The 27,413-nt window shown below is 47.3% G+C and overlaps 1 protein-coding gene and 1 long non-coding RNA gene across 4 annotated transcripts in view; one reads left to right on the top strand and one right to left on the bottom strand.

Moving 5' to 3' along the window:
- LOC137437451 (mitogen-activated protein kinase kinase kinase kinase 5) overlaps window positions 1–13,950 on the bottom strand; it is a 176,132-nt gene extending 162,182 nt beyond the window's left edge. Inside the window, exon 1 of one of the 3 annotated variants that reach the window (XM_078766850.1) lies at window positions 13,644–13,950. In XM_078766850.1, the coding sequence (XP_078622976.1) occupies window positions 13,644–13,751 (108 nt within the window). In that variant the 5' untranslated portion in view covers window positions 13,752–13,950. The remainder of the gene's footprint in view (window positions 1–13,643) is intronic. The other 2 variants (XM_078766849.1, XM_078766851.1) reach the window with 2 other exon arrangements.
- A 766-nt stretch (window positions 13,951–14,716) lies between these two features.
- On the top strand, window positions 14,717–19,567 carry LOC137437450 (uncharacterized). The gene is made up of 3 exons (XR_010986534.2): window positions 14,717–14,847; window positions 16,834–16,922; window positions 18,236–19,567. It is a non-coding gene; the product is annotated as an uncharacterized LOC137437450 (long non-coding RNA).
- Window positions 19,568–27,413: the final 7,846 nt, after the last annotated feature.

The following is a 27,413-nucleotide window of genomic DNA, read 5'->3' as shown; positions in this document are numbered from 1 at the left end:
AGAGAGATTCAATGAGGCAATGGACTAGGGGAGAGAGATTCAAAGAGGCATTGGACTAGGGGAGAGAGATTCAAAGAGGCAATGGACTAGGGGAGAGAGATTCAAAGAGGCATTGGACTAGGGGAGAGAGATTCAATGAGGCAATGGACTAGGGGAGAGAGATTCAAAGAGGCATTGGACTAGGGGAGAGAGATTCAAAGAGGCAATGGACTAGGGGAGAGAGATTCAAAGAGGCAATGGACTAGATAGGGGAGAGAGATTCAAAGAGGCAATGGACTAGGGGAGAGAGATTCAAAGAGGCATTGGACTAGGGGAGAGAGATTCAAAGAGGCATTGGACTAGGGGAGAGAGATTCAAAGAGGCAATGGACTAGGGGAGAGAGATTCAAAGAGGCAATGGACTAGATAGGGGAGAGAGATTCAAAGAGGCAATGGACTAGGGGAGAGAGATTCAAAGAGGCAATGGACTAGGAGAGAGAGATTCAATGAGGCAATGGACTAGGGGAGAGAGATTCAATGAGGCATTGGACTAGGGGAGAGAGATTCAAAGAGGCATTGGACTAGGGGAGAGAGATTCAATGAGGCAATGGACTAGGGGAGAGAGATTCAATGAGGCATTGGACTAGGGGAGAGAGATTCAAAGAGGCATTGGACTAGGGGAGAGAGATTCAAAGAGGCATTGGACTAGGGGAGAGAGATTCAATGAGGCAATGGACTAGGGGAGAGAGATTCAAAGAGGCATTGGACTAGGGGAGAGAGATTCAAAGAGGCATTGGACTAGGGGAGAGAGATTCAAAGAGGCAATGGACTAGATAGGGGAGAGAGATTCAAAGAGGCAATGGACTAGGGGAGAGAGATTCAAAGAGGCATTGGACTAGGGGAGAGAGATTCAAAGAGGCAATGGACTAGGGGAGAGAGATTCAAAGAGGCAATGGACTAGATAGGGGAGAGAGATTCAAAGAGGCAATGGACTAGGGGAGAGAGATTCAAAGAGGCATTGGACTAGGGGAGAGAGATTCAAAGAGGCATTGGACTAGGGGAGAGAGATTCAAAGAGGCAATGGACAAGATAGGGGAGAGAGATTCAAAGAGGCAATGGACTAGGGGAGAGAGATTCAATGAGGCATTGGACTAGGGGAGAGAGATTCAAAGAGGCATTGGACTAGGGGAGAGAGATTCAAAGAGGCAATGGACAAGATAGGGGAGAGAGATTCAAAGAGGCAATGGACTAGGGGAGAGAGATTCAAAGAGGCATTGGACTAGGGGAGAGAGATTCAAAGAGGCAATGGACTAGGGGAGAGAGATTCAAAGAGGCAATGGACTAGGGGAGAGAGATTCAAAGAGGCATTAAACTGGGGGAGAGAGATTCATTTATTCAGTGGACTGGGGGAGAGAGATTCAAAGAGGCAATGGACTAGGGGAGAGAGATTCAATGAGGCAATGGACTAGGGGAGAGAGATTCAATGAGGCAATGGACTAGGGGAGAGAGATTCAATGAGGCAATGGACTAGGGGAGAGAGATTCAATGAGGCATTGGAATAGGGGAGAGAGATTCAAAGAGGCATTGGACTAAGGGAGAGAGATTCAAAGAGGCATTGGACGAGGGGAGAGAGATTCAAAGAGGCATTGGACTAGGGGAGAGAGATTCAAAGAGGCATTGGACTAGGGGAGAGAGATTCAATGAGGCAATGGACTAGGGGAGAGAGATTCAAAGAGGCATTGGACTAGGGGAGAGAGATTCAAAGAGGCATTGGACTAGGGGAGAGAGATTCAAAGAGGCAATGGACTAGATAGGGGAGAGAGATTCAAAGAGGCAATGGACTAGGGGAGAGAGATTCAAAGAGGCATTGGACTAGGGGAGAGAGATTCAAAGAGGCAATGGACTAGGGGAGAGAGATTCAAAGAGGCAATGGACTAGATAGGGGAGAGAGATTCAAAGAGGCAATGGACTAGGGGAGAGAGATTCAAAGAGGCATTGGACTAGGGGAGAGAGATTCAATGAGGCATTGGACTAGGGGAGAGAGATTCAAAGAGGCATTGGACTAGGGGAGAGAGATTCAAAGAGGCAATGGACAAGATAGGGGAGAGAGATTCAAAGAGGCAATGGACTAGGGGAGAGAGATTCAAAGAGGCATTGGACTAGGGGAGAGAGATTCAAAGAGGCAATGGACGAGGGGAGAGAGATTCAAAGAGGCATTGGACTAGGGGAGAGAGATTCAATGAGGCAATGGACTAGGGGAGAGAGATTCAATGAGGCATTGGACTAGGGGAGAGAGATTCAATGAGGCAATGGACTAGGGGAGAGAGATTCAATGAGGCAATGGACTAGGGGAGAGAGATTCAATGAGGCAATGGACTAGGGGAGAGAGATTCAATGAGGCAATGGACTAGGGGAGAGTGATTCAATGAGGCAATGGACTAGGGGAGAGAGATTCAAAGAGGCATTGGACTAGGGGAGAGAGATTCAATGAGGCATTGGACTAGGGGAGAGAGATTCAAAGAGGCATTAAACTGGGGGAGAGAGATTCATTTATTCAGTGGACTGGGGGAGAGAGATTCAAAGAGGCAATGGACTAGGGGAGAGAGATTCAATGAGGCAATGGACTAGGGGAGAGAGATTCAATGAGGCAATGGACTAGGGGAGAGAGATTCAATGAGGCAATGGACTAGGGGAGAGAGATTCAATGAGGCATTGGACTAGGGGAGAGAGATTCAAAGAGGCATTGGACTAGGGGAGAGAGATTCAAAGAGGCATTGGACTAGGGGAGAGAGATTCAATGAGGCAATGGACTAGGGGAGAGAGATTCAAAGAGGCAATGGACTAGGGGAGAGAGATTCAAAGAGGCAATGGACTAGGGGAGAGAGATTCAAAGAGGCAATGGACTAGATAGGGGAGAGAGATTCAAAGAGGCAATGGACTAGGGGAGAGAGATTCAAAGAGGCATTGGACTAGGGGAGAGAGATTCAAAGAGGCATTGGACTAGGGGAGAGAGATTCAAAGAGGCAATGGACTAGGGGAGAGAGATTCAAAGAGGCAATGGACTAGATAGGGGAGAGAGATTCAAAGAGGCAATGGACTAGGGGAGAGAGATTCAAAGAGGCAATGGACTAGGGGAGAGAGATTCAATGAGGCAATGGACTAGGGGAGAGAGATTCAATGAGGCATTGGACTAGGGGAGAGAGATTCAATGAGGCAATGGACTAGGGGAGAGAGATTCAATGAGGCAATGGACTAGGGGAGAGAGATTCAATGAGGCATTGGACTAGGGGAGAGAGATTCAAAGAGGCATTGGACTAGGGGAGAGAGATTCAAAGAGGCATTGGACTAGGGGAGAGAGATTCAATGAGGCAATGGACTAGGGGAGAGAGATTCAAAGAGGCATTGGACTAGGGGAGAGAGATTCAAGGAGGCATTGGACTAGGGGAGAGAGATTCAAAGAGGCAATGGACTAGATAGGGGAGAGAGATTCAAAGAGGCAATGGACTAGGGGAGAGAGATTCAATGAGGCAATGGACTAGGGGAGAGAGATTCAATGAGGCAATGGACTAGGGGAGAGAGATTCAATGAGGCATTGGACTAGGGGAGAGAGATTCAAAGAGGCATTGGACTAGGGGAGAGAGATTCAAAGAGGCAATGGACTAGGGGAGAGAGATTCAAAGAGGCATTGGACTAGGGGAGAGAGATTCAAAGAGGCATTGGACTAGGGGAGAGAGATTCAAAGAGGCAATGGACTAGATAGGGGAGAGAGATTCAAAGAGGCAATGGACTAGGGGAGAGAGATTCAAAGAGGCAATGGACTAGGGGAGAGAGATTCAAAGAGGCAATGGACTAGATAGGGGAGAGAGATTCAAAGAGGCAATGGACTAGGGGAGAGAGATTCAAAGAGGCATTGGACTAGGGGAGAGAGATTCAATGAGGCATTGGACTAGGGGAGAGAGATTCAAAGAGGCATTGGACTAGGGGAGAGAGATTCAAAGAGGCAATGGACAAGATAGGGGAGAGAGATTCAAAGAGGCAATGGACTAGGGGAGAGAGATTCAAAGAGGCATTGGACTAGGGGAGAGAGATTCAAAGAGGCAATGGACTAGGGGAGAGAGATTCAAAGAGGCAATGGACTAGGGGAGAGAGATTCAAAGAGGCATTAAACTGGGGGAGAGAGATTCATTTATTCAGTGGACTGGGGGAGAGAGATTCAAAGAGGCAATGGACTAGGGGAGAGAGATTCAATGAGGCAATGGACTAGGGGAGAGAGATTCAATGAGGCAATGGACTAGGGGAGAGAGATTCAATGAGGCAATGGACTAGGGGAGAGAGATTCAATGAGGCATTGGAATAGGGGAGAGAGATTCAAAGAGGCATTGGACTAGGGGAGAGAGATTCAATGAGGCATTGGACTAGGGGAGAGAGATTCAATGAGGCATTGGACTAGGGGAGAGAGATTCAAAGAGGCATTGGACTAGGGGAGAGAGATTCAATGAGGCATTGGACTAGGGGAGAGAGATTCAAAGAGGCATTGGACGAGGGGAGAGAGATTCAATGAGGCAATGGACTAGGGGAGAGAGATTCAAAGAGGCAATGGACTAGGGGAGAGAGATTCAAAGAGGCAATGGACTAGGGGAGAGAGATTCAAAGAGGCATTGGACTCGGGGAGAGAGATTCAAAGAGGCAATGGACTAGATAGGGGAGAGAGATTCAAAGAGGCATTAAACTGGGGGAGAGAGATTCATTTATTCAGTGGACTGGGGGAGAGAGATTCAAAGAGGCAATGGACTAGGGGAGAGAGATTCAATGAGGCAATGGACTAGGGGAGAGAGATTCAATGAGGCAATGGACTAGGGGAGAGAGATTCAATGAGGCAATGGACTAGGGGAGAGAGATTCAATGAGGCATTGGACTAGGGGAGAGAGATTCAAAGAGGCATTGGACTAGGGGAGAGAGATTCAATGAGGCATTGGACTAGGGGAGAGAGATTCAAAGAGGCATTGGACTAGGGGAGAGAGATTCAATGAGGCAATGGACTAGGGGAGAGAGATTCAAAGAGGCATTGGACTAGGGGAGAGAGATTCAAAGAGGCAATGGACTAGGGGAGAGAGATTCAAAGAGGCAATGGACTAGGGGAGAGAGATTCAAAGAGGCATTGGACTAGGGGAGAGAGATTCAATGAGGCATTGGACTAGGGGAGAGAGATTCAAAGAGGCATTGGACTAGGGGAGAGAGATTCAAAGAGGCATTGGACTAGGGGAGAGAGATTCAAAGAGGCATTGGACTAGGGGAGAGAGATTCAAAGAGGCAATGGACTGGGGGAGAGAGATTCAAAGAGGCATTGGACTGGGGGAGAGAGATTCATTTATTCAGTGGACTGGGGGAGAGAGATTCAAAGAGGCAATGGACTGGGGGAGAGAGATTCAAAGAGGCAATGGACTGGGGGAGAGAGATTCATTTATTCAGTGGACTGGGGGAGAGAGATTCAAAGAGGCAATGGACTGGGGGAGAGAGATTCAAAGAGGCAATGGACTGGGGGAGAGAGATTCATTTATTCAGTGGACTGGGGGAGAGAGATTCAAAGAGGCAATGGACTGGGGGAGAGAGATTCATTTATTCAGTGGACTGGGGGAGAGAGATTCAAAGAGGCAATGGACTGGGGGAGAGAGATTCATTTATTCAGTGGACTGGGGGAGAGAGATTCATTTATTCAGTGGACTAGGGGAGAGAGATTCATTTATTCAGTGAACTGGGGGAGAGAGATTCAAAGAGGCATTGGACTGGGGGAGAGAGATTCAAAGAGGCAATGGACTGGGGGAGAGAGATTCAAAGAGGCAATGGACTGGGGGAGAGAGATTCAAAGAGGCATTGGACTGGGGGAGAGAGATTCAAAGAGGCATTGGACTGGGGGAGAGAGATTCAAAGAGGCATTGGACAGGGGGAGAGAGATTCAAAGAGGCATTGGACTGGGGCAGAGAGATTCAAAGAGGCATTGGACTGGGGGAGAGAGATTCAAAGAGGCATTGGACTGGGGGAGAGAGATTCAAAGAGGCATTGGACTGGGGGAGAGAGATTCAAAGAGGCATTGGACTGGGGGAGAGAGGTTCAAAGAGGCATCGGACTGGGGGAGAGAGATTCAAAGAGGCATTGGACTGGGGGAGAGCGATTCAAAGAGGCAGTGGACTAGGGGAGAGAGGTTCAAAGAGGCATTGATCGGACTCGGGGAGAGAGGTTCAAAGAGGCATTGGACTGGGGGAGAGAGGTTCAAAGAGGCATTGGACTGGGAGAGAGAGATTCAAAGAGGCATTGGACTGGGGGAGAGAGATTCAAAGAGGCATTGGACTGGGGGAGAGAGATTCAAAGAGGCATTGGACTGGGGGAGAGAGATTCAAAGAGGCATTGGACTGGGGGAGAGAGGTTCAAAGAGGCATTGGACTGGGGGAGAGAGACTCAAAGAGGCATTGGACTGGGGGAGAGCGATTCAAAGAGGCAGTGGACTAGGGGAGAGAGGTTCAAAGAGGCATTGATCGGACTCGGGGAGAGAGGTTCAAAGAGGCATTGGACTGGGGGAGAGAGGTTCAAAGAGGCATTGGACTGGGAGAGAGAGATTCAAAGAGGCATTGGACTGGGGGAGAGAGATTCAAAGAGGCATTGGACTGGGGGAGAGAGATTCAAAGAGGCATTGGACTGGGAGAGAGAGATTCAAAGAGGCATTGGACTGGGGGAGAGAGATTCAAAGAGGCATTGGACTGGGGGAGAGCGATTCAAAGAGGCAGTGGACTAGGGGAGAGAGATTCAAAGAGGCATTGGACTGGGGGAGAGAGATTCAAAGAGGCATTGGACTGGGGGAGAGAGGTTCAAAGAGGCATTGGACTGGGGGAGAGAGATTCAAAGAGGCATTGGACTGGGAGAGAGCGATTCAAAGAGGCAGTGGACTAGGGGAGAGAGGTTCAAAGAGGCATTGATCGGACTCGGGGAGAGAGGTTCAAAGAGGCATTGGACTGGGGGAGAGAGGTTCAAAGAGGCATTGGACTGGGAGAGAGAGATTCAAAGAGGCATTGGACTGGGGGAGAGAGATTCAAAGAGGCATTGGACTGGGGGAGAGAGATTCAAAGAGGCATTGGACTGGGAGAGAGAGATTCAAAGAGGCATTGGACTGGGGGAGAGAGATTCAAAGAGGCATTGGACTGGGGGAGAGAGATTCAAAGAGGCATTGGACTGGGGGAGAGAGATTCAAAGAGGCATTGGACTGGGGGAGAGAGGTTCAAAGAGGCATTGGACTGGGGGAGAGAGATTCAAAGAGGCATTGGACTGGGAGAGAGAGATTCAAAGAGGCATTGGACTGGGGGAGAGAGATTCAAAGAGGCAGTGGACTAGGGGAGAGAGATTCAAAGAGGCATTGGACTGGGGGAGAGAGATTCAAAGAGGCATTGGACTGGGGGAGAGAGGTTCAAAGAGGCATTGGACTGGGGGAGAGAGATTCAAAGAGGCATTGGACTGGGAGAGAGAGATTCAAAGAGGCATTGGACTGGGGGAGAGAGATTCAAAGAGGCATTGGACTGGGGGAGAGCGATTCAAAGAGGCAGTGGACTAGGGGAGAGAGATTCAAAGAGGCATTGGACTGGGGGAGAGAGATTCAAAGAGGCAGTGGACTCGGGGAGAGAGGTTCAAAGAGGCAATGGACTAGGGGAGAGAGATTCAAAGAGGCATTGGACTGGGGGAGAGAGATTCAAAGAGGCATTGGACTGGGGGAGAGAGATTCAAAGAGGCAGTGGACTAGGGGAGAGAGGTTCAAAGAGGCAATGGACTAGGGGAGAGAGATTCAAACAAGTAAAGATACATTCAAAGTACACCGCCCGCATACCAAATAATTAAATATCCTACAGCACGGCATTGCCGGGGCGCCTCCGGCGCCAGCAATACCACAGTGCGGCTCAGAGACTGCATTGGGAGGGAGAGGTGTACAATCTATCTATAATTCCAGTAATCTCTGTGTGTGTGTGTGTGTGTGTGTCTGTGTGTCTGTGTGTGTGTTTGTTTGTTTGTCTGTGACCGCTGTTTCTCGACAACCACGGGTCCGATATACTTTAAACTTGCCAGGTATATTGCTGGGGACCCGAGGATGTGCCTTTTCAAGGTTTGAAATTAATCGGACAAGTAGTTACCGAGCTATGTCCAAAAAACGATTCAACCAATCAGAGAGCAGCGAGCTATCACGTGTGCCGAACGTGGCGAACAGACTCTGCCTCGGACGGCACATTTGAAAGCGTATTCATTTATTTCACGTTTGCAAACTATGTTGGCGTTAAACTATGTTTTAAAACTAATAAAAACTAATTTGCGATTCATCGTAACTGCGATATGCGACCTTCCGGAGCTCCTGTGAGAGCGTGCGCCATTACGTTGGACCAAACCATTTCATGTAAATAGAGGGGGGGGGATTGTCACCGTACTCGCAAGCCGTTCGCTTTGGACCAAACCATTTCATGTAAATAGAGGGGGGGGGGATATAATTTTAGATATATATATAGTACGGGCATGCCCTAGTCTATCTATAATTCCAGTAATCTCTGTGTGTATGTGTGTGTGTATGTGTGTGTGTATGTGTGTGTGTATGTGTGTGTGTATGTGTGTGTGTATGTGTGTCTGTGACCGCTGTTTCTCGACAACCACGGGTCCGATATACTTGAAACTTGCCAGGTATATTGCTGGGGACCTGAGGATGTGCCTTTTCAAGGTTTCATATTAATCGGAGAAGTAGTTACCGAGCTATGTCCAAAAAACGATTCAACCAATCAGAGAGCAGCGAGCTATCACGTGTGCTGAACGTGGCGAATAGACTCTGCCTCGGACGGCACATTTGAGAGGGTATTCATTTATTTCACGTTGGCAAACTATGTTGGCGCTATGTTGGCGTTAAACTATGTTTTAAAACTAATTAAAACTAATTTGCGATTCATCGTAACTGCGATATGCGACCTTCCGGACAGTCAAATGAGGACGTCACTTCCGGACTCACGGATAGTCATAGTGACGACGTACTGATGCTGAACGTGGCGAGCAGACGCTGTAAGGTACGATCGATTGTAGTACACGTTTATAATAACTCTGCCGATACAGGCCCGATTAACTGCAGCGCCATCCGAGCTGTGGCGTCGGGACGATACATTCATTGTACGGTCACATCACGCACTTACGGTCACGCCCATGGGCCCATGGGCACGCCCATGCATGCATGGGCGAAGACATTTTTTTTTTTTTTTTTGGGCAAGGAACGGGCACCCACGTACGGGCACGTCCTAGGGTTATGTGTCCCTAGGACGTGCCCTAGGACCCTAGGACCCTAGGACCCTAATTGCGGTTTTTATATTTCAACGTCATAACTGCATTGAGTGATTGAGCGTTATCTATCTATAATTCCAGTAATCTCTGTGTGTGTGTCTGTGTGTGTGTGTGTGTGTGTTTGTCTGTGACCGCTGTTTCTCGACAACCACGGGTCCGATATACTTGAAACTTGCCAGGTATATTGCTGGGGACCCGAGGATGTGCCTTTTCAAGGTTTGAAATTAATCGGACAAGTGCTTCCCAAGGTATGGTCACCGTACTCGCAAGCCGTTCGCTTTGGCTTTGCGAATGGACCAAACCATTTCATGTAAATAGAGGGGGGGGTTCTACCGTACTCGCAAGCCGTTCGCTTTGGCTTTGCGAATGGACCAAACCATTTCATGTAAATAGAGGGGGGGGGTTCTGTGGTCGTTACTGCCACGTGGTTTCAAAGTTTTTTTTTGTTGTTGTTGTTTGCACGCATGTTTTTTTGCACCCACGTACGGGCACGCCCGAGTTCTATATAATAATAGCGTAAGGACTCGACTTTGTTATGCCTTTTACGCAGCAGCCAGTGACCCGATGCCCACGGCACTAATGGATTTACGATCTACGAACCGCGCTCTTTGTTTATCACGTACAGCCATACTCGAAAAATCTGAATTAGTCGACGTTGGGGCCCAAAATCATCCGATTAACTGCCGATACGACGCCATCTTACGACGCCATCGTATTGGCTTCTGCTGGGCGAAGGCGAAGCAAGCCGTCCGCTGATTGGACAGTCGAAGGCGACAGCAAGCCGTCCACTGAGTGGACAATCCAGAGCATGCATTTGTGCCGGTGTCGACGATCGTTGTTCATATACGCACTCTTCATTCTCATCTTTCTTCCTAACTCTTACTCGGACAAGCAAATCCCCTATGCCATCCATAATGGTACACTCTATCCATACACCACATCCTCCCTTCCGTGGATGTTCCACGGGTTTCGGCTAGTAATTGATTAATTGTATAATTAAAATCAATAAAAGATCACAAAATATTTTCTTAATCAATTGGCTAATAGCATAACTAAACCACTCGTGCTTCATCCGAAGATGTATCTTTTAGAAATTTAATTAAATAAGTCATTAATAAAAAATTAAATAATTAATTGATTAATCAATAAATAATTAATCAATTAATCAATAAATAATTAATCGATTAAATGATTAATCAATAAATCAAAAATATCCTTGATAGCCACATCACTTGGTCACTGTCATGTCCAAATATTAGCTTCCCAGCTCAAAAGGTGCCTGAGATATTGGCCAAATGAGAAAGAAAATAAATAAATGATTAATAATGAAAATAAATAAATAAGTCATTAAAAAATTAAATTATTAATCAATTCGGTCACAGAACACAGAAACCACCACCATTTCATCAGAATCTGTAACTGGGAAAAAAAAATTCTTTTGTAATTAATCGAATAATTAAATAATTAATTATTTAATTCGGTGCTCGGCAGTAACGATTTGCAATGCCTGGAGATGGCAGAGGAAAGGAGCGGTGTACAACAAGAAAACAAGAAAACAACAAAACAAACAAACAAACAACCAGAGTGAAAACTGAGTACTCCCTCCTTTCAGCGTGCGTCACTGCCGAGCCCCCTTCGGTGCCCGGCAATGACGTTATGCAGCACCTGGGGATGGCATAGGAAAGGAGCGGTGCACAACAGGTGACAAGGTGGTGGGAGTATGAATGAATGAATGATCGTTTTAAGGCCATTTTCCCCGCTAGAGCGGGGTTAGCCTTGCGGGCCCCATGACCTCATGGTTCCCTGTTTGAGGCAATGTTTTTATGGCCGGATGCCCTTCCTGACGCCAACCCTTGGTCACACTCTCACGATGCGCAGGGATACGGTGTACCTATTCTAAACCGGGGTACACACCGGGATCATTCACCCCAGCAAGCTGGTACTCAATTTGCCGACCTCGGAAGGATGACAGGCTGAGTCAACCCCCCTGGTGTTAATTTTAGCGATCGACCGGGATTCGAACCCAGGATCCTAGGATCCCAAGCCGGCACCCTAACCGCTAAGCCAACACCAGGCTGAGAGAGCATTTTGAGGGGAGGTTCAAACCGAGGTGGGGTCGAGCGATTTGAATGAGGTCAAACTGAAGGAGAGAAATTTGAAAAGGGGGCAAATGGGGAAAGAACGATTCAAACTCGTGGCAGATGAATTAGAAAAGGCAGCGGTCTGTGGAGGTGTGAGTGATACAATTAAGGTGTAGCCCGGGGGCAGAGGGAAAGGTATTCAAACGAGAGGCATACCTGTGATAGAGGGTGGGGAAGTGGGGTGGATGATGGGAAGAGGGGACAGCTGGGGAGAGGTTGGGGGTGTGGGGGGGGGGTGGAGGGGGGAGGGGTGATGATGTGAACAGGCGACAGCCAGGGAGAGGGTGAGGGGGGGATGGGGGAGGTGATGATGCGAACAGGCGACAGCCAGGGAGGGAGTGGGGGGGATGGGGGGGTGATGCGAACATGGGACGGCCAGGGAGAGGTTGGGGGCGGGAGGCGGAGGGGACGTGCTAATGCGAACAGACGACAGCCACAGCCAGGGAGAGGGAGAGGGTGGGGGGGGGGGTGGGGGGAGGTGATGATGCGAACATGGGACAGCCGGGGAGAGGTTTGGGGAGGGAGGCGGGGGGGGGGGGGGATGTGGGGGTGATGATGCGAACAGGCGACAGCCAGGGAGAGGGTGGGGAAGGGTGATGATGCGAACAGGCGACAACCAGGGAGAGGGTGGGGGGATGGGGAGGGTGATGATGCGAACAGGCGACAGCCAGGGACAGGGTGGGGGGGATGGAGGGGTGATGATGCGAACAGGCGACAGCCAGGGAGAGGATGGTGGGGATGGGGGGGGGGGGGGGGTGATGATGCGAACATGGGACAGCCAGGGAGAGGTTGGGGGTGGGGGGATGGGGGTGATGATGCGAACAGGCGACAGCCAGGGAGAGGGTGGGGGAGAGTGGTGATGATGCGAACAGGCGACAGCCAGGGAGAGGGTGGGGGAGGGGAGGGGAGGGTGATGATGCGAACAGGCGACAGCCAGGGAGGGAGTGGGGGGGATGGGGGGGTGATGATGTGAACAGGCGACAGCCAGGGAGAGGGTGGGGGGGGTGTGATGATGCGAAAAGGCGACAGCCAGGGAGAGGGTGGGGGGAATGGGGGGGGGTGATGATGTGAACAGGCGACAGCTAGGGAGAGGGTGGGGCGGATGGGGAGAGTGCTGATGCGAAAAGGCGACAGCCAGGGAAAGGATGGGGGGGGGGTGATTATGTGAACAGGTGACAGCCAGGGAGAGGGTGGGGGGGGATGGGGGAGATGATGTGAACAGGCGACAGCCAGGGAGAGGATGGGGGGGGGGGGTGTGATTATGTGAACAGGTGACAGCCAGGGAGAGGGTGGGGGAGATGGGGGGGGGGGGTGATGATGCGAACAGGCGAAAGCCAGGGAGAGGGTGGGGGGGATGGGGAGGTGATGATGCGAACAGGCGACAGCCAGGGAGAGGGTGGGGGGGATGGGGGAGATGATGTGAACAGGCGACAGCCAGGGAGAGGATGGGGGGGGGGGTGATTATGTGAACAGGTGACAGCCAGGGAGAGGGTGGGGGAGATGGGGGGGGGGGTGTTGATGCGAACAGGCGAAAGCCAGGGAGAGGGTGGGGGGGATGGGGAGGTGATGATGCGAACAGGCGACAGCCAGGGAGAGGGTGGGGGGGATGGGGGAGATGATGTGAACAGGCGACAGCCAGGGAGAGGATGGGGGGGGGGGTGATTATGTGAACAGGTGACAGCCAGGGAGAGGGTGGGGGAGATGGGGGGGGGGTGTTGATGCGAACAGGCGACAGCCAGGGAGAGGGTGGGGGGGGGGGGTGATGATGCGAACAGGCGAAAGCCAGGGAGAGGGTGGGGGGGGGGGGGTGATGATGCGAACAGGCGAAAGCCAGGGAGAGGGTGGGGGGGGGGGGTGATGATGCGAACAGGCGAAAGCCAGGGAGAGGGTGAGGGGGGGTGAGGGGGGGTGGGGGAAGCAGGGGTGATGAGGAGATTGGAATCAATACAATAGCAAGGATATCATTTCCACCTGGTATTGCCGTGCATCGCTCTCGTCTCAACGAAGAAAAGGACATCATCGTAAATACAGCGAATAGAGAGAAGAAGAGAAGAAAACATACATTCGTGATCAAGGCCTCGTAATTTTGTGAACGGATAAAGATGAGACCGAATCGGTTGTATAAATGTCCAAGAAGAAAGAAAAATCAATACAGATTAACCCGCAGCTATAGTTATACCTTGTACACATCACCGTACGTGCCACTGCCAATCCTCTGAACGATATCAAAGTCATCTTGCGGGTTTTTCCGGGAAATGTCCAACGCGCCATGAGTCGGCATGCTCATGACAGGATCCCCGGAACCAAAAGGACTCTCGACCCTAAACGGTAAAACATGGAAGGTTCTTCCACCGAGTCTTCGGGCCGAGGCTGCGTACGCGCCTTCACGGTACCTCGGTGTACCCCGCCCGTATCCCTTCCTCTCAGTGCTGCAGCGTCCCCTCCAGGCTCCAGGCCTTCAAAATGAACTTCCGGTTCGGAAGACTGCTTGGTATGTTCCACCTCCACCGCCTCGAGATCTTCCTGAGGATTATGCAAGACAATCTATGCTTGCTCCTTCCCCACAAAAAGCTATTTACAGTATTAACTGATTATTTGGGGGTTCGGACCCAATGTCGATAGATGCGGAAACACGTGACTTAAACCATGAAAACAAATAATGTGGTGAATCATGGACGGTGTATTGTTCACTGCGGATTGTCTTCGTTTTCAACATTCTTCACCTTTCCAATTGTCTTACGACGTGTCCATCAACAAAACATTGATTTCACCAAATAACAAACTTATTGGAAAAAAAATATTCCAAAATCAATTTATGTTCAGAAAAAGTTGTGATTCTTTTTCATGAGAAAATGTTTGTACTTTTTCCTGGTTTTTTTTGGAAATGAAAAATTAACAAACGCAACGCTGTTTTGTGACCAAATAAAAGATATTAAACACAGATTGGAAACCGTAATACGAGTATTCTTTTTAATATTTTTGTTGGTTCATCGTCTTTGACACAATAAAACTTAAGTTCTCCCATTCGGCTGCAAAGCTACAGATTATTAATGTTAAACATCAACGCAATCACTCGGAACTGATATTTTGTTCCTCGTCCGCAGCCAATCACGTCCCGGAGTCGAATGTGCTTTTGGCAACACGCGCCCGATTCACGGAAGTGACGTCATGTCATTTTTTGCAACGTGCGCTTCCTTGAGTGCTTCAGACGCTTGGCGAGCGCTCCACAAGCTCATTGGCACTGGACCATAACCCGGATGTGATGCGGTGTTTGACGTCATCGTGGTAAACTGTTCGAAATACAAGAGAAGCTGAGGTCAAGGTGTAGTGTGATTGGACGTGATCTCCTCACAATGCTGCGACGGCGAGCGAAGGATCGGAAGGTAACTCGAGCGTTTTGCGTTGAAATATCAAGGTAAAGTAAACGGAACGATTGAAGATTGGATGGAACACTCCAACAGGAGGTTAGACGAACAAAATTGAGGGACACTTCACATCGGAACAAAATTGAGGGACACTTGGAGCATCCATCATGTTCTTTGAGTGCGGCTGTGCCGCTGTTGCCCCTGTTAGCGTTACCTGTAAGCTGGTGCCCCCTGTTAGCGTTACCTGTAAGTGTAAGCTGGTGCCCCTGTTAGCGTTACCTGTAATGTAAGCTGGTGCCCCCTGTTAGCGTTACCTGTAATGTAAGCTGGTGGCGGTGTTCACTTTGCCGACCTCGGAAGGAATGACAGGCTGAGTCAACCCACCTGGTGTTAATTCAACGACACCATAGGGGCTCGAACTCAAGACCATCAGATTTCAAACGAGCCACCTTAACCGTTAAGCCAACACCTGGCTTAAAGTTAAAGGTGGGCATGTGGAAGGAGAGGGAGTATGGGGGCGGTTAATGGTAGGATAAAAGATCATGGTTGTGGGTAGGGAATGACCTGAGATGGTGTTGAACGGTTTTGAAACTCTGGGGTTAATGGGGTGGTTAATGGGAGGATAAAAGATCATGGTTGTGGGTAGGGAATGACCTGAGATGGTGTTGAACGGTTTTGAAACTCTGGGGTTAATGGGGTGGTTAATGGGAGGATAAAAGATCATGGTTGTGGGTAGGGAATGACCTGAGATAGTGGTGGATGGCTGTTTTGAAACCCTGGGGTTAATGGGGTGGTTAATGGGAGGATAAAAGATCATGGTTTTGGGTAGGGAATGACCTGAGATGGTGTTGAACGGTTTTGAAACTCTGGGGTTAATGGGGTGGTTAATGGGAGGATAAAAGATCATGGTTGTGGGTAGGGAATGACCTGAGATAGTGGCGAATGGCTGTTTTGAAACCCTAGGGTTAATGGGGTGGTTAATGGGAGGATAAAAGATCATGGTTGTGGGTAGGGAATGACCTGAGATGGTGGTGGATGGCTGTTTTGAAACCCTGGGGTTAATGGGGTGGTTAATGGGAGGATAAAAGATCATGGTTTTGGGTAGGGAATGACCTGAGATGGTGTTGAACGGTTTTGAAACTCTGGGGTTAATGGGGTGGTTAATGGGAGGATAAAACATCATGGTTGTGGGTAGGGAATGACCTGAGATGGTGTTGAACGGTTTTGAAACTCTGGGGTTAATGGGGTGGTTAATGGGAGGATAAAAGATCATGGTTGTGGGTGGGGAATGACCTGAGATGGTGGTGAACGGTTTTGAAACTCTGGGGTTAATGGGGTGGTTAATGGGAGGATAAAAGATCATGGTTTTGGGTAGGGAATGACCTGAGATGGTGTTGAACGGTTTTGAAACTCTGGGGTTAATGGGGTGGTTAATGGGAGGATAAAAGATCATGGTTGTGGGTAGGGAATGACCTGAGATGGTGTTGAACGGTTTTGAAACTCTGGGGTTAATGGGGTGGTTAATGGGAGGATAAAAGATCATGGTTGTGGGTAGGGAATGACCTGAGATAGTGGCGAATGGCTGTTTTGAAACCCTAGGGTTAATGGGGTGGTTAAAGGGAGGATAAAAGATCATGGTTGTGGGTAGGGAATGACCTGAGATAGTGGTGGATGGCTGTTTTGAAACCCTGGGGTTAATGGGGTGGTTAATGGGAGGATAAAAGATCATGGTTTTGGGTAGGGAATGACCTGAGATGGTGTTGAACGGTTTTGAAACTCTGGGGTTAATGGGGTGGTTAATGGGAGGATAAAAGATCATGGTTGTGGGTAGGGAATGACCTGAGATAGTGGTGAACGGTTGTTTTGAAACTCTGGATGGAGGAATGAGATTTGAATTCTGCAGAAAAAGACTTCTGCACTTGTTTTGTGTGTTATCTTTAATCTCTCCATCGTGTCCCCTCATAACCGTCTCCTTTCTCATGTATAAAATCCCGTCTCCTTCAGCCGCTCCACATAGCTGAGTCTAGCGAGACCCGGAATCAATCTGCCACCTTGCACTGAACCCTCTCTATGGCGGCCATGTCCTTCCTCAGGTATCGTGACATCTCACTATATTCCTGTACAGTAGTGTTAACACTACACTTTGATTTACAATTGATCCTCATACTAACACAACCTCAAACCCTATTACCTTTACCTATAGTTTGTCACTGTGATGTCAACTTGCTCCCCTCCACCCCCCTTCACGCAACTCCTCCTGCATCTATTACCACCCCGAGATCCTTCTGTGTCACATGATCCAGGATTGCCAACTTGCAAGTGAAAGTGGTAGACCGAAGAGTAAGACCTCTCCTTTGTACATGACCTTGGACTTCACAAAATTTACCAACATTTTGATATTTCACTCTTCTATAGTTATGTTGGTGAAATCATTTGTGTTACGAACCAAACATTAATATTAAACCTCTGTGGTGGTGAATGTACAATAGGGTGGTTCTTGGCTACATAAGACAAAAAAAATAAAATAGAATTGTTTTACTCCTAACCATTAATTTTTTTGGTATTGAGGTGAAACTTCTGCCTGTGAAATATGTTTTGAATACATCGAGTTTTACGGGTTGCACAGTGACTCATGGCTGCCCGATAATCGTTGATTTCCTGCAATCGGGAAACCTCTTGTGATGTTCTGTCACAACTTGAAGCAGATACTGGGTTTGCTGTTCATCCCTCGTCAGGAGACGATTGTACTCTTCAACGAGAGCAACTGCATACACCAGAGTACAGCTGTACTGTATTCGATTAACTTAAAAACAACTTCAAAATGTGCAGTACATAGCAAGGTCATAGGTCAACTGTAATGATCAAAATCACAAGTATATCAGTGGAGAATAAATAAATCAACTCGATTTAATGTGACAATTTATGAACAAACTTTTTATGCCAAATAAGCCAAATATGTGAAATTACAAACTCCGTGTGCAACCCCTAAATTTAGTCTAAATGACTTAAAATTTCACCACAAGGGTTTTTTCATACATAAATTTTTTTTAAGTGTTGGGAGCATGACTCTTCCAACTTTCATTTTTGAGAACCACCCTAATATACAAATTACAACTTTGACCTGGCTGACTGATGCATCACACTCTGTTACAGAGCGTTGGTGCTGCCGAAGCAGTTTCATGCCAAAGATTATATTAGGTTGTTTGCCACTGCCTTCCCAGCAGTAGTTAGTTTGTCTTCCTGTTCACTTCCTGCTAAAACTGATGATATTGCTTGTAGCAGTGAACATGGTTGTATACAACTTATTAACATTAAAGGAGTTCTAACATTTCTTGGGAAGTAAGTTTTTCATCACTGTTAAAATTCATATATATAATTCTTCTTCTTTTCCTCCTTGGCCTATTAGGCGCACCGGGCTGCCGAGGCAGTTTCATGGGCTCGGCCACTGGAGTTTACAACCTGGACGAGTCACCGCTCCGATGCAGGATACTTGACTGCAAGCGCAGGAATTTGTAATTTGGTCAGGGTGCTGGTGATAGCTCGCCTTCTCTTCGTGAAGGACACCCTCGGGTCTTTAAACTCCAGCAATTAATGCCAGCAGATAGGACGTCCGATTAATGTCCATCTGAGGGACGGCACACACATTGATGAATCACCCTGCCTGTGAAATACCGGGATGACAGTTTATAGCTGGGTCGGCATTCAAACCCAGGCTAGACAGCTTGGAGGTGGGTGTGCATACCTGTAGGTCTCGGCCATCCTGTCAGCTAACTTTGTACGACTCGGCATTTGTCTGGCGGACCAAAAAAAAATTGCTTTAAGACTTCCCATTGGAGATTTTTCACAAAACTTGCTTTTATTGTATTTGATACATTTAAAGATCTTTTTAAACGGTGGCATTTTCCTAAATGTAGTGGTGGAAAACGATGGTGAGGTAATTTGAGTGGGAAGTGGCAGTGTAGCATCTGAAAAAATTGGAATGATTATTACAGGTGGAACGGTAAACCTTCATGCATTAAAATCATCATCATCATCATCATCAGTTGCAACCTCACTGGAAACCCACAGCCCAAATGAAGCCGGCCACTCCGACCGGATTCCCCCAGAGAATGAGTATAGAAAAAGGGTTGAAAAAAATCCTAGGAGGAAAGGGCGGAGTGGCCACTCGTGGCCAGCCAATGAGGTCATAGTCCAAATCTGGGAAAGTTTGAGGAGGTTTGCAGTGTTAGGGTCTTACTAATCAGGTGTTCCCCTGTCTGTCTGTCTGACAATCAAACAAAATTGATAAATCATTCCAACCAGGAAACTTTCTATTTTTAGAGACATTATAAAGGACACAAACAACAAACACGAATAACACATCGTGTTAAATAAGGTGGTGTAATAGACACTGTAGCAACGGCGGCAAACTTCCGAATAGACCTTTTTTTTTCTACACCTTTTAAAACTTTTATTGAACTTTATTGGATTTCGTACAAGAACACAAATTGGCTTGCTTGATTTTCCTAAAACCTCCAGTTTGGTAGTACTTGGGTAATATTTTACACCATCTCGACCAATGCAAAATGGTCGGTTTCTCTGAGAAGAGTGAGAAGGAAAAAGTTTCCACTTGGAAAAAGTGGTTCTTTATTGGACACACTTTATGTACAAGTACACCTTCCTTCAGTACACCAGCTGGCATGATGAAGCATGGTGTGTCGCCTAATCTTGGGAGATTAAAACAGGAACCACACAAAAACTTGTTTTCCACAATTGTGGTTATTAGAAAAATCAACTTGTGTACATCCAGTCACGTGAAAAAGTAAGTACACCCCATGTAAAGTTTTGACTTTTTCAACATATTGCAACATACAGCTATTTGATCTTCATTTCAACAATATTGGTAGATAAAGGTGATATAATAAAACAAATATCATGAAACATTTACATTTTGTAGTCCATTGTATAATTTAAATAAACATAAATGCAAATTTCGCATGTGGAAAAAGTAAGTACACTCTTGGCTCTAATAGTTGGTATTGCCCCCTTTGGCTGAAACAACCTCAAGTAGGCGTTTCTTATATCTGTCTACCAGTCCCTGACATCGACTGGGAGAAATTTTTGCCCACTCCTCCATGCAGAATTCTTTCAGCTGTGTGATGTTTGAGGGGTTTCTTGCATGCACAGCTCCTTTCAAATCCCCCCACAACATCTCGATGGGATTTAGATCCAGGCTTTGACTTGGCCATTCCAGAACCCTCCATTTCTTTCTTTTCAGCCATTCCTTGGTGGATTTACTGGTATGTTTAGGGTCATTGTCATGTTGCAAGGTCCACCTTCGGTTGAGCTTCAACTTCCCGACAGATGGCCTCACATTATCCTCAAGCACCCTCTGGTACAATGAAGAATTCATGGTGGATTATATGATGGTGAGCTGCCCAGGCCCTGATGCAGCAAAGCTGCCCCAAACCATAATATTTCCACCACCATGCTTTACAGTTGGTATCAGGTTCTTGTGGTCAAATGCTGTCTTTGGTTTTCGCCAAACATGTCTTCTGGTACTGTGGCCAAATAGCTCTACCTTTGACTCATCTGTCCAGAGCACATTGTTCCAGAAGTGCTGGTCTTTGCCTCGGTGTTCATTGGCAAACTTTATTCTTGCCCTGATGTTCTTTCTGGACAGCAAAGGTTTCCTCCTGGCACACCTCCCATGTAGATCAAATTTGTGCAGACTCTTTCTAATGGTAGACTCGTGCACTTTGATATCAACAGTGGCAAGAGCTACCTGTAGGTCCCGTGATGACATTCTGGGGTTCTTAGAGACTTCTTTCAGCATCTTGCGGTCTGCTCTCGGGCTGAACTTGCTGGGGTGGCCTGGCCTGAACAAGTTGGCAGTTGTTTGGAATCTTCTCCACTTGTCGATGATCTTCCGGACAGTCGAATGATTGATTTCAAATTGTTTGGAGATCTTTTAAAATCCCTTCCCAGACTCGTAGGCATCTATAACCTTCTTTCTGAAGACCTCAGAGAGCTCTTTTGATCTAGGCATGGTGACGCCGCACACTTCAACAATAAAGAGCAAACCAAACTAAATGTCTGAGGTTTAAATAAGACAGGTTCCTCCAAGATCCTCTCGAACGATGTTCTAATCATTTGCACCTGAGCTGGTGCACCTGATTCTAATTTTAGGTATTTGAAGTCGTGATAAATGTAGGGGTGTACTTACTTTTTCCACATGCGAAATTTGCATTTATGTTTATTTAAACTATACAATGGACTACAAAATGTAAATGTTTCATGATATTTGTTATATTATATCACCTTTATCTATCAATATTGTTGAAATGAAGGTGAAATAGCTTAGCTGTATGTTGAAATATGTTGAAAAAGTCAAAACTTTACATGGGGTGTACTTACTTTTTCATGTGACTGTATATACATACGGTTTACAGAATTTGTACTTTTCAGTCCTGTAATTGTTTTAATAATAGATTGTGATAAATGACTTTTACCAACTTCTCCGAACAACACTTCATGGGGGAAACAATGCGAAAGAAAAGTAACTAGACATGGGAAGAAGAGTGATGGAGGGAAGATGGCAAGAGAAGAGGGGAATGCTTGAAGGGCATGGGAATAAAGGTACAAAATCAATCACATCAACTCTGATCTATCTACAAGGCCTTTGTCTACAGTTTGATGAAGTACTGCTCTCCCTTCTGGGCTGGCTCTCCTGCCTCACACCTAGCTGAGCTTGACACCATGGAAACCAACTTGACACCATGGAAGCCAACATGACCATGGAAACCAACTTGACACCATGGAAACCAACATGACACCATGGAAACCAACATGACACCATGGAAGCCAACATGACACCATGGAAACCAACTTGACACCATGGAAGCCAACATGACACCATGGAAACCAACATGACACCATGGAAACCAACATGACACCATGGAAACCAACATGACACCATGGAAACCAACTTGACACCATGGAAGCCAACCTGACATCATGAAAACCAACTTGACACCATGGAAACCAACATGACACCATGGAAACCAACATGACACCATGGAAATCACCATGACACCATGGAAACCAACTTGACACCATGGAAATCACCTTGACACCATGGAAATCACCTTGACACCATGGAAGCCAACTTGACACCATGGAAACCAACTTGACACCATGGAAACCAACTTGACACCATGGAAACCAACTTGACACCATGGAAACCAACTTGACACCATGGAAACCAACTTGACACCATGGAAATCACCATGACACCATGGAAACCAACTTGACACCATGGAAATCACCATTACACCATGGAAACCAACCTGCACCATGGAAATCACCATGACACCATGGAAACCAACATGACACCATGGAAATCACCATGGAAACCAACTTGACACCATGGAAACCAACTTGACACCATGGAAACCAACTTGACACCATGGAAACCAACATGACACCATGGAAACCAACTTGACACCATGGAAATCACCTTGACACCATGGAAACCAACTTGACACCATGGAAACCAACATGACACCATGGAAACCAACATGACACCATGGAAACCAACATGACACCATGGAAACCAACTTGACCCCATGGAAATCAACCTGACACCGTGGAAGCCAACTTGACACCATGGAAATCAACTTGACACCGTGGAAGCCAACTTGACCCCATGGAAACGAACTTGACCCCATGGAAACCAACTTGACACCACGGACACCAACTTGACACCATGGAAGCCAACTTGACACCATGGAAACCAACTTGACACCATGGAAATCAACTTGACACCATGGAAACCAACATGACACCATGGAAACCAACATGACACCATGGAAATCACCATGACACCATGGAAACCAACTTGACACCATGGAAATCACCTTGACACCATGGAAGCCAACTTGACACCATGGAAGCCAACTTGACACCATGGAAGCCAACTTGACACCATGGAAGCCAACTTGACACCATGGAAGCCAACTTGACACCATGGAAACCAACTTGACACCATGGAAACCAACCTGACACCATGGAAACCAACTTGACACCATGGAAACCAACATGACACCATGGAAACCAACATGACACCATGGAAACCAACATGACACCATGGAAATCACCATGACACCATGGAAACCAACTTGACACCATGGAAATCACCATTACACCATGGAAACCAACTTGACACCATGGAAATCACCATGACACCATGGAAACCAACTTGACACCATGGAAACCAACTTGACACCATGGAAACCAACTTGACACCATGGAAACCAACTTGACACCATGGAAACCAACTTGACACCATGGAAACCAACATGACACCATGGAAACCAACTTGACACCATGGAAATCACCTTGACACCATGGAAACCAACTTGACACCATGGAAACCAACATGACACCATGGAAACCAACCTGACCCCATGGAAATCAACCTGACACCATGGAAGCCAACTTGACCCCATGGAAACGAACTTGACCCCATGGAAACCAACTTGACACCACGGACACCAACTTGACACCATGGAAGCCAACTTGACACCACGGAAACCAACTTGACACCACGGAAACCAACTTGACACCATGGACACCAACTTGACAACATGGAAGCCAACTTGACACCATGGAAACCAACTTGACACCATGGAAATCAACTTGACACCATGGAAACCAACTTGACACCATGGAAATCAACTTGACACCATGGAAACCAACTTGACACCACGGAAATCAACTTGACACCACGGAAACCAACTTGACACCACGGACACCAACTTGACACCACGGAAACCAACTTGACACCATGGAAACCAACATGACACCATGGAAACCAACTTGACACCATGGAAATCACCTTGACACCATGGAAACCAACTTGACACCATGGAAACCAACTTGACACCATGGAAACCAACATGACACCATGGAAACCAACATGACACCATGGAAACCAACCTGACCCCATGGAAATCAACCTGACACCATGGAAGCCAACTTGACCCCATGGGAACGAACTTGACCCCATGGAAACCAACTTGACACCACGGACACCAACTTGACACCATGGAAGCCAACCTGACACCACGGAAACCAACTTGACACCACGGAAACCAACTTGACACCATGGACACCAACTTGACAACATGGAAGCCAACTTGACACCATGGAAACCAACTTGACACCATGGAAACCAACTTGACACCATGGAAACCAACTTGACACCATGGAAACCAACTTGACACCATGGAAACCAACTTGACACCATGGAAATCAACTTGACACCATGGAAACCAACTTGACACCACGGAAATCAACTTGACACCACGGAAACCAACTTGACACCACGGACACCAACTTGACACCACGGAAACCAACTTGACACCACGGAAACCAACTTGACACCACGGAAATCAACTTGACACCATGGAAGCCAACTTGACACCATGGAAGCCAACTTGACACCATGGAAACGAACTTGACACCATGGAAACGAACTTGACACCATGGAAACCAACTTGACACCATGGAAACCAACTTGACACCATGGAAACCAACTTGACACCATGGAAACCAACTTGACACCATGGAAACCAACATGACACCATGGAAACCAACATGACACCATGGAAACCAACATGACACCATGGAAACCAACATGACACCATGGAAATCACCATGACACCATGGAAACCAACTTGACACCATGGAAATCACCTTGACACCATGGAAGCCAACTTGACACCATGGAAACCAACTTGACACCATGGAAACCAACTTGACACCATGGAAACCAACATGACAGCATGGAAATCACCATGACACCATGGAAACCAACTTGACACCATGGAAATCACCATTACACCATGGAAACCAACTTGACACCATGGAAATCACCATGACACCATGGAAACCAACATGACACCATGGAAATCACCATGGAAACCAACTTGACACCATGGAAACCAACTTGACACCATGGAAACCAACTTGACACCATGGAAACCAACATGACACCATGGAAACCAACTTGACACCATGGAAATCACCTTGACACCATGGAAACCAACTTGACACCATGGAAACCAACATGACACCATGGAAACCAACATGACACCATGGAAACCAACTTGACCCCATGGAAATCAACCTGACACCGTGGAAGCCAACTTGACACCGTGGAAGCCAACTTGACACCATGGAAGCCAACTTGACCCCATGGAAACGAACTTGACCCCATGGAAACCAACTTGACACCACGGACACCAACTTGACACCATGGAAGCCAACTTGACACCACGGAAACCAACTTGACACCACGGAAACCAACTTGACACCATGGACACCAACTTGACAACATGGAAGCCAACTTGACACCATGGAAATCAACTTGACACCATGGAAACCAACTTGACACCATGGAAATCAACTTGACACCATGGAAACCAACTGGACACCACGGAAATCAACTTGACACCACGGAAATCAACTTGACACCATGGAAACCAACATGACACCATGGAAACCAACATGACACCATGGAAATCACCATGACACCATGGAAACCAACTTGACACCATGGAAATCACCTTGACACCATGGAAGCCAACTTGACACCATGGAAACCAACTTGACACCATGGAAACCAACTTGACACCATGGAAACCAACTTGACACCATGGAAACCAACCTGACACCATGGAAACCAACTTGACACCATGGAAACCAACATGACACCATGGAAACCAACATGACACCATGGAAATCACCATGACACCATGGAAACCAACTTGACACCATGGAAATCACCATTACACCATGGAAACCAACTTGACACCATGGAAATCACCATGACACCATGGAAACCAACTTGACACCATGGAAACCAACTTGACACCATGGAAACCAACTTGACACCATGGAAACCAACTTGACACCATGGAAACCAACCTGACCCCATGGAAATCAACCTGACACCATGGAAGCCAACTTGACCCCATGGAAACGAACTTGACCCCATGGAAACCAACTTGACACCACGGACACCAACTTGACCCCATGGAAGTCAACTTGACACCACGGAAACCAACTTGACACCACGGAAACCAACTTGACACCACGGAAACCAACTTGACACCATGGACACCAACTTGACAACATGGAAGCCAACTTGACACCATGGAAACCAACTTGACACCATGGAAATCAACTTGACACCATGGAAATCAACTTGACACCATGGAAATCAACTTGACACCACGGACACCAACTTGACCCCATGGAAGTCAACTTGACACCACGGAAACCAACTTGACACCACGGAAACCAACTTGACACCACGGACACCAACTTGACAACATGGAAGCCAACTTGACACCATGGAAACCAACTTGACACCATGGAAACCAACTTGACACCATGGAAACCAACTTGACACCATGGAAATCAACTAGACACCATGGAAACCAACTTGACACCACGGAAATCAACTTGACACCACGGAAACCAACTTGACACCACGGACACCAACTTGACACCACGGACACCAACTTGACACCACGGAAATCAACTTGACACCACGGAAACCAACTTGACACCACGGACACCAACTTGACACCACGGAAACCAACTTGACACCACGGAAACCAACATGACACCACGGAAACCAACTTGACACCACGGAAATCACCTTGACACCATGGAAACCAACTTGACACCATGGAAACCAACATGACACCATGGAAACCAACATGACACCATGGAAACCAACCTGACCCCATGGAAATCAACCTGACACCATGGAAGCCAACTTGACCCCATGGAAACGAACTTGACCCCATGGAAACCAACTTGACACCACGGACACCAACTTGACACCATGGAAGCCAACTTGACACCATGGAAACCAACTTGACACCACGGAAACCAACTTGACACCATGGACGCCAACTTGACAACATGGAAGCCAACTTGACAACATGGAAGCCAACTTGACACCATGGAAACCAACTTGACACCATGGAAACCAACTTGACACCATGGAAACCAACTTGACACCATGGACACCAACTTGACAACATGGAAGCCAACTTGACACCACGGAAACCAACTTGACACCACGGAAACCAACTTGACACCACGGACGCCAACTTGACACCATGGAAGCCAACTTGACATCACGGAAACCAACCTGACATCATGGAAACCAACTTCACACCATGGAAACCAACTTGACACCATGGAAACCAACTTGACACCATGGAAACCAACTTGACACCATGGAAACCAACTTGACACCACGGAAACCAACTTGACACCATGGACACCAACTTGACAACATGGAAGCCAACTTGACACCATGGAAACCAACTTGACACCATGGAAATCAACTTGACACCATGGAAACCAACTTGACACCATGGAAATCAACTTGACACCATGGAAACCAACTGGACACCACGGAAATCAACTTGACACCATGGAAACCAACATGACACCATGGAAACCAACATGACACCATGGAAACCAACATGACACCATGGAAACCAACATGACACCATGGA

Source organism: Myxine glutinosa, chromosome 12, assembly GCF_964187855.1.
Source record: "Myxine glutinosa chromosome 12, kmMyxGlut1.1, whole genome shotgun sequence".
NCBI classification, from domain to species: domain Eukaryota; kingdom Metazoa; phylum Chordata; class Myxini; order Myxiniformes; family Myxinidae; genus Myxine; species Myxine glutinosa.
The sequence above is the reverse complement of the archived record's forward strand: the minus strand, read 5'-3'. Positions and strand labels throughout refer to the sequence as shown.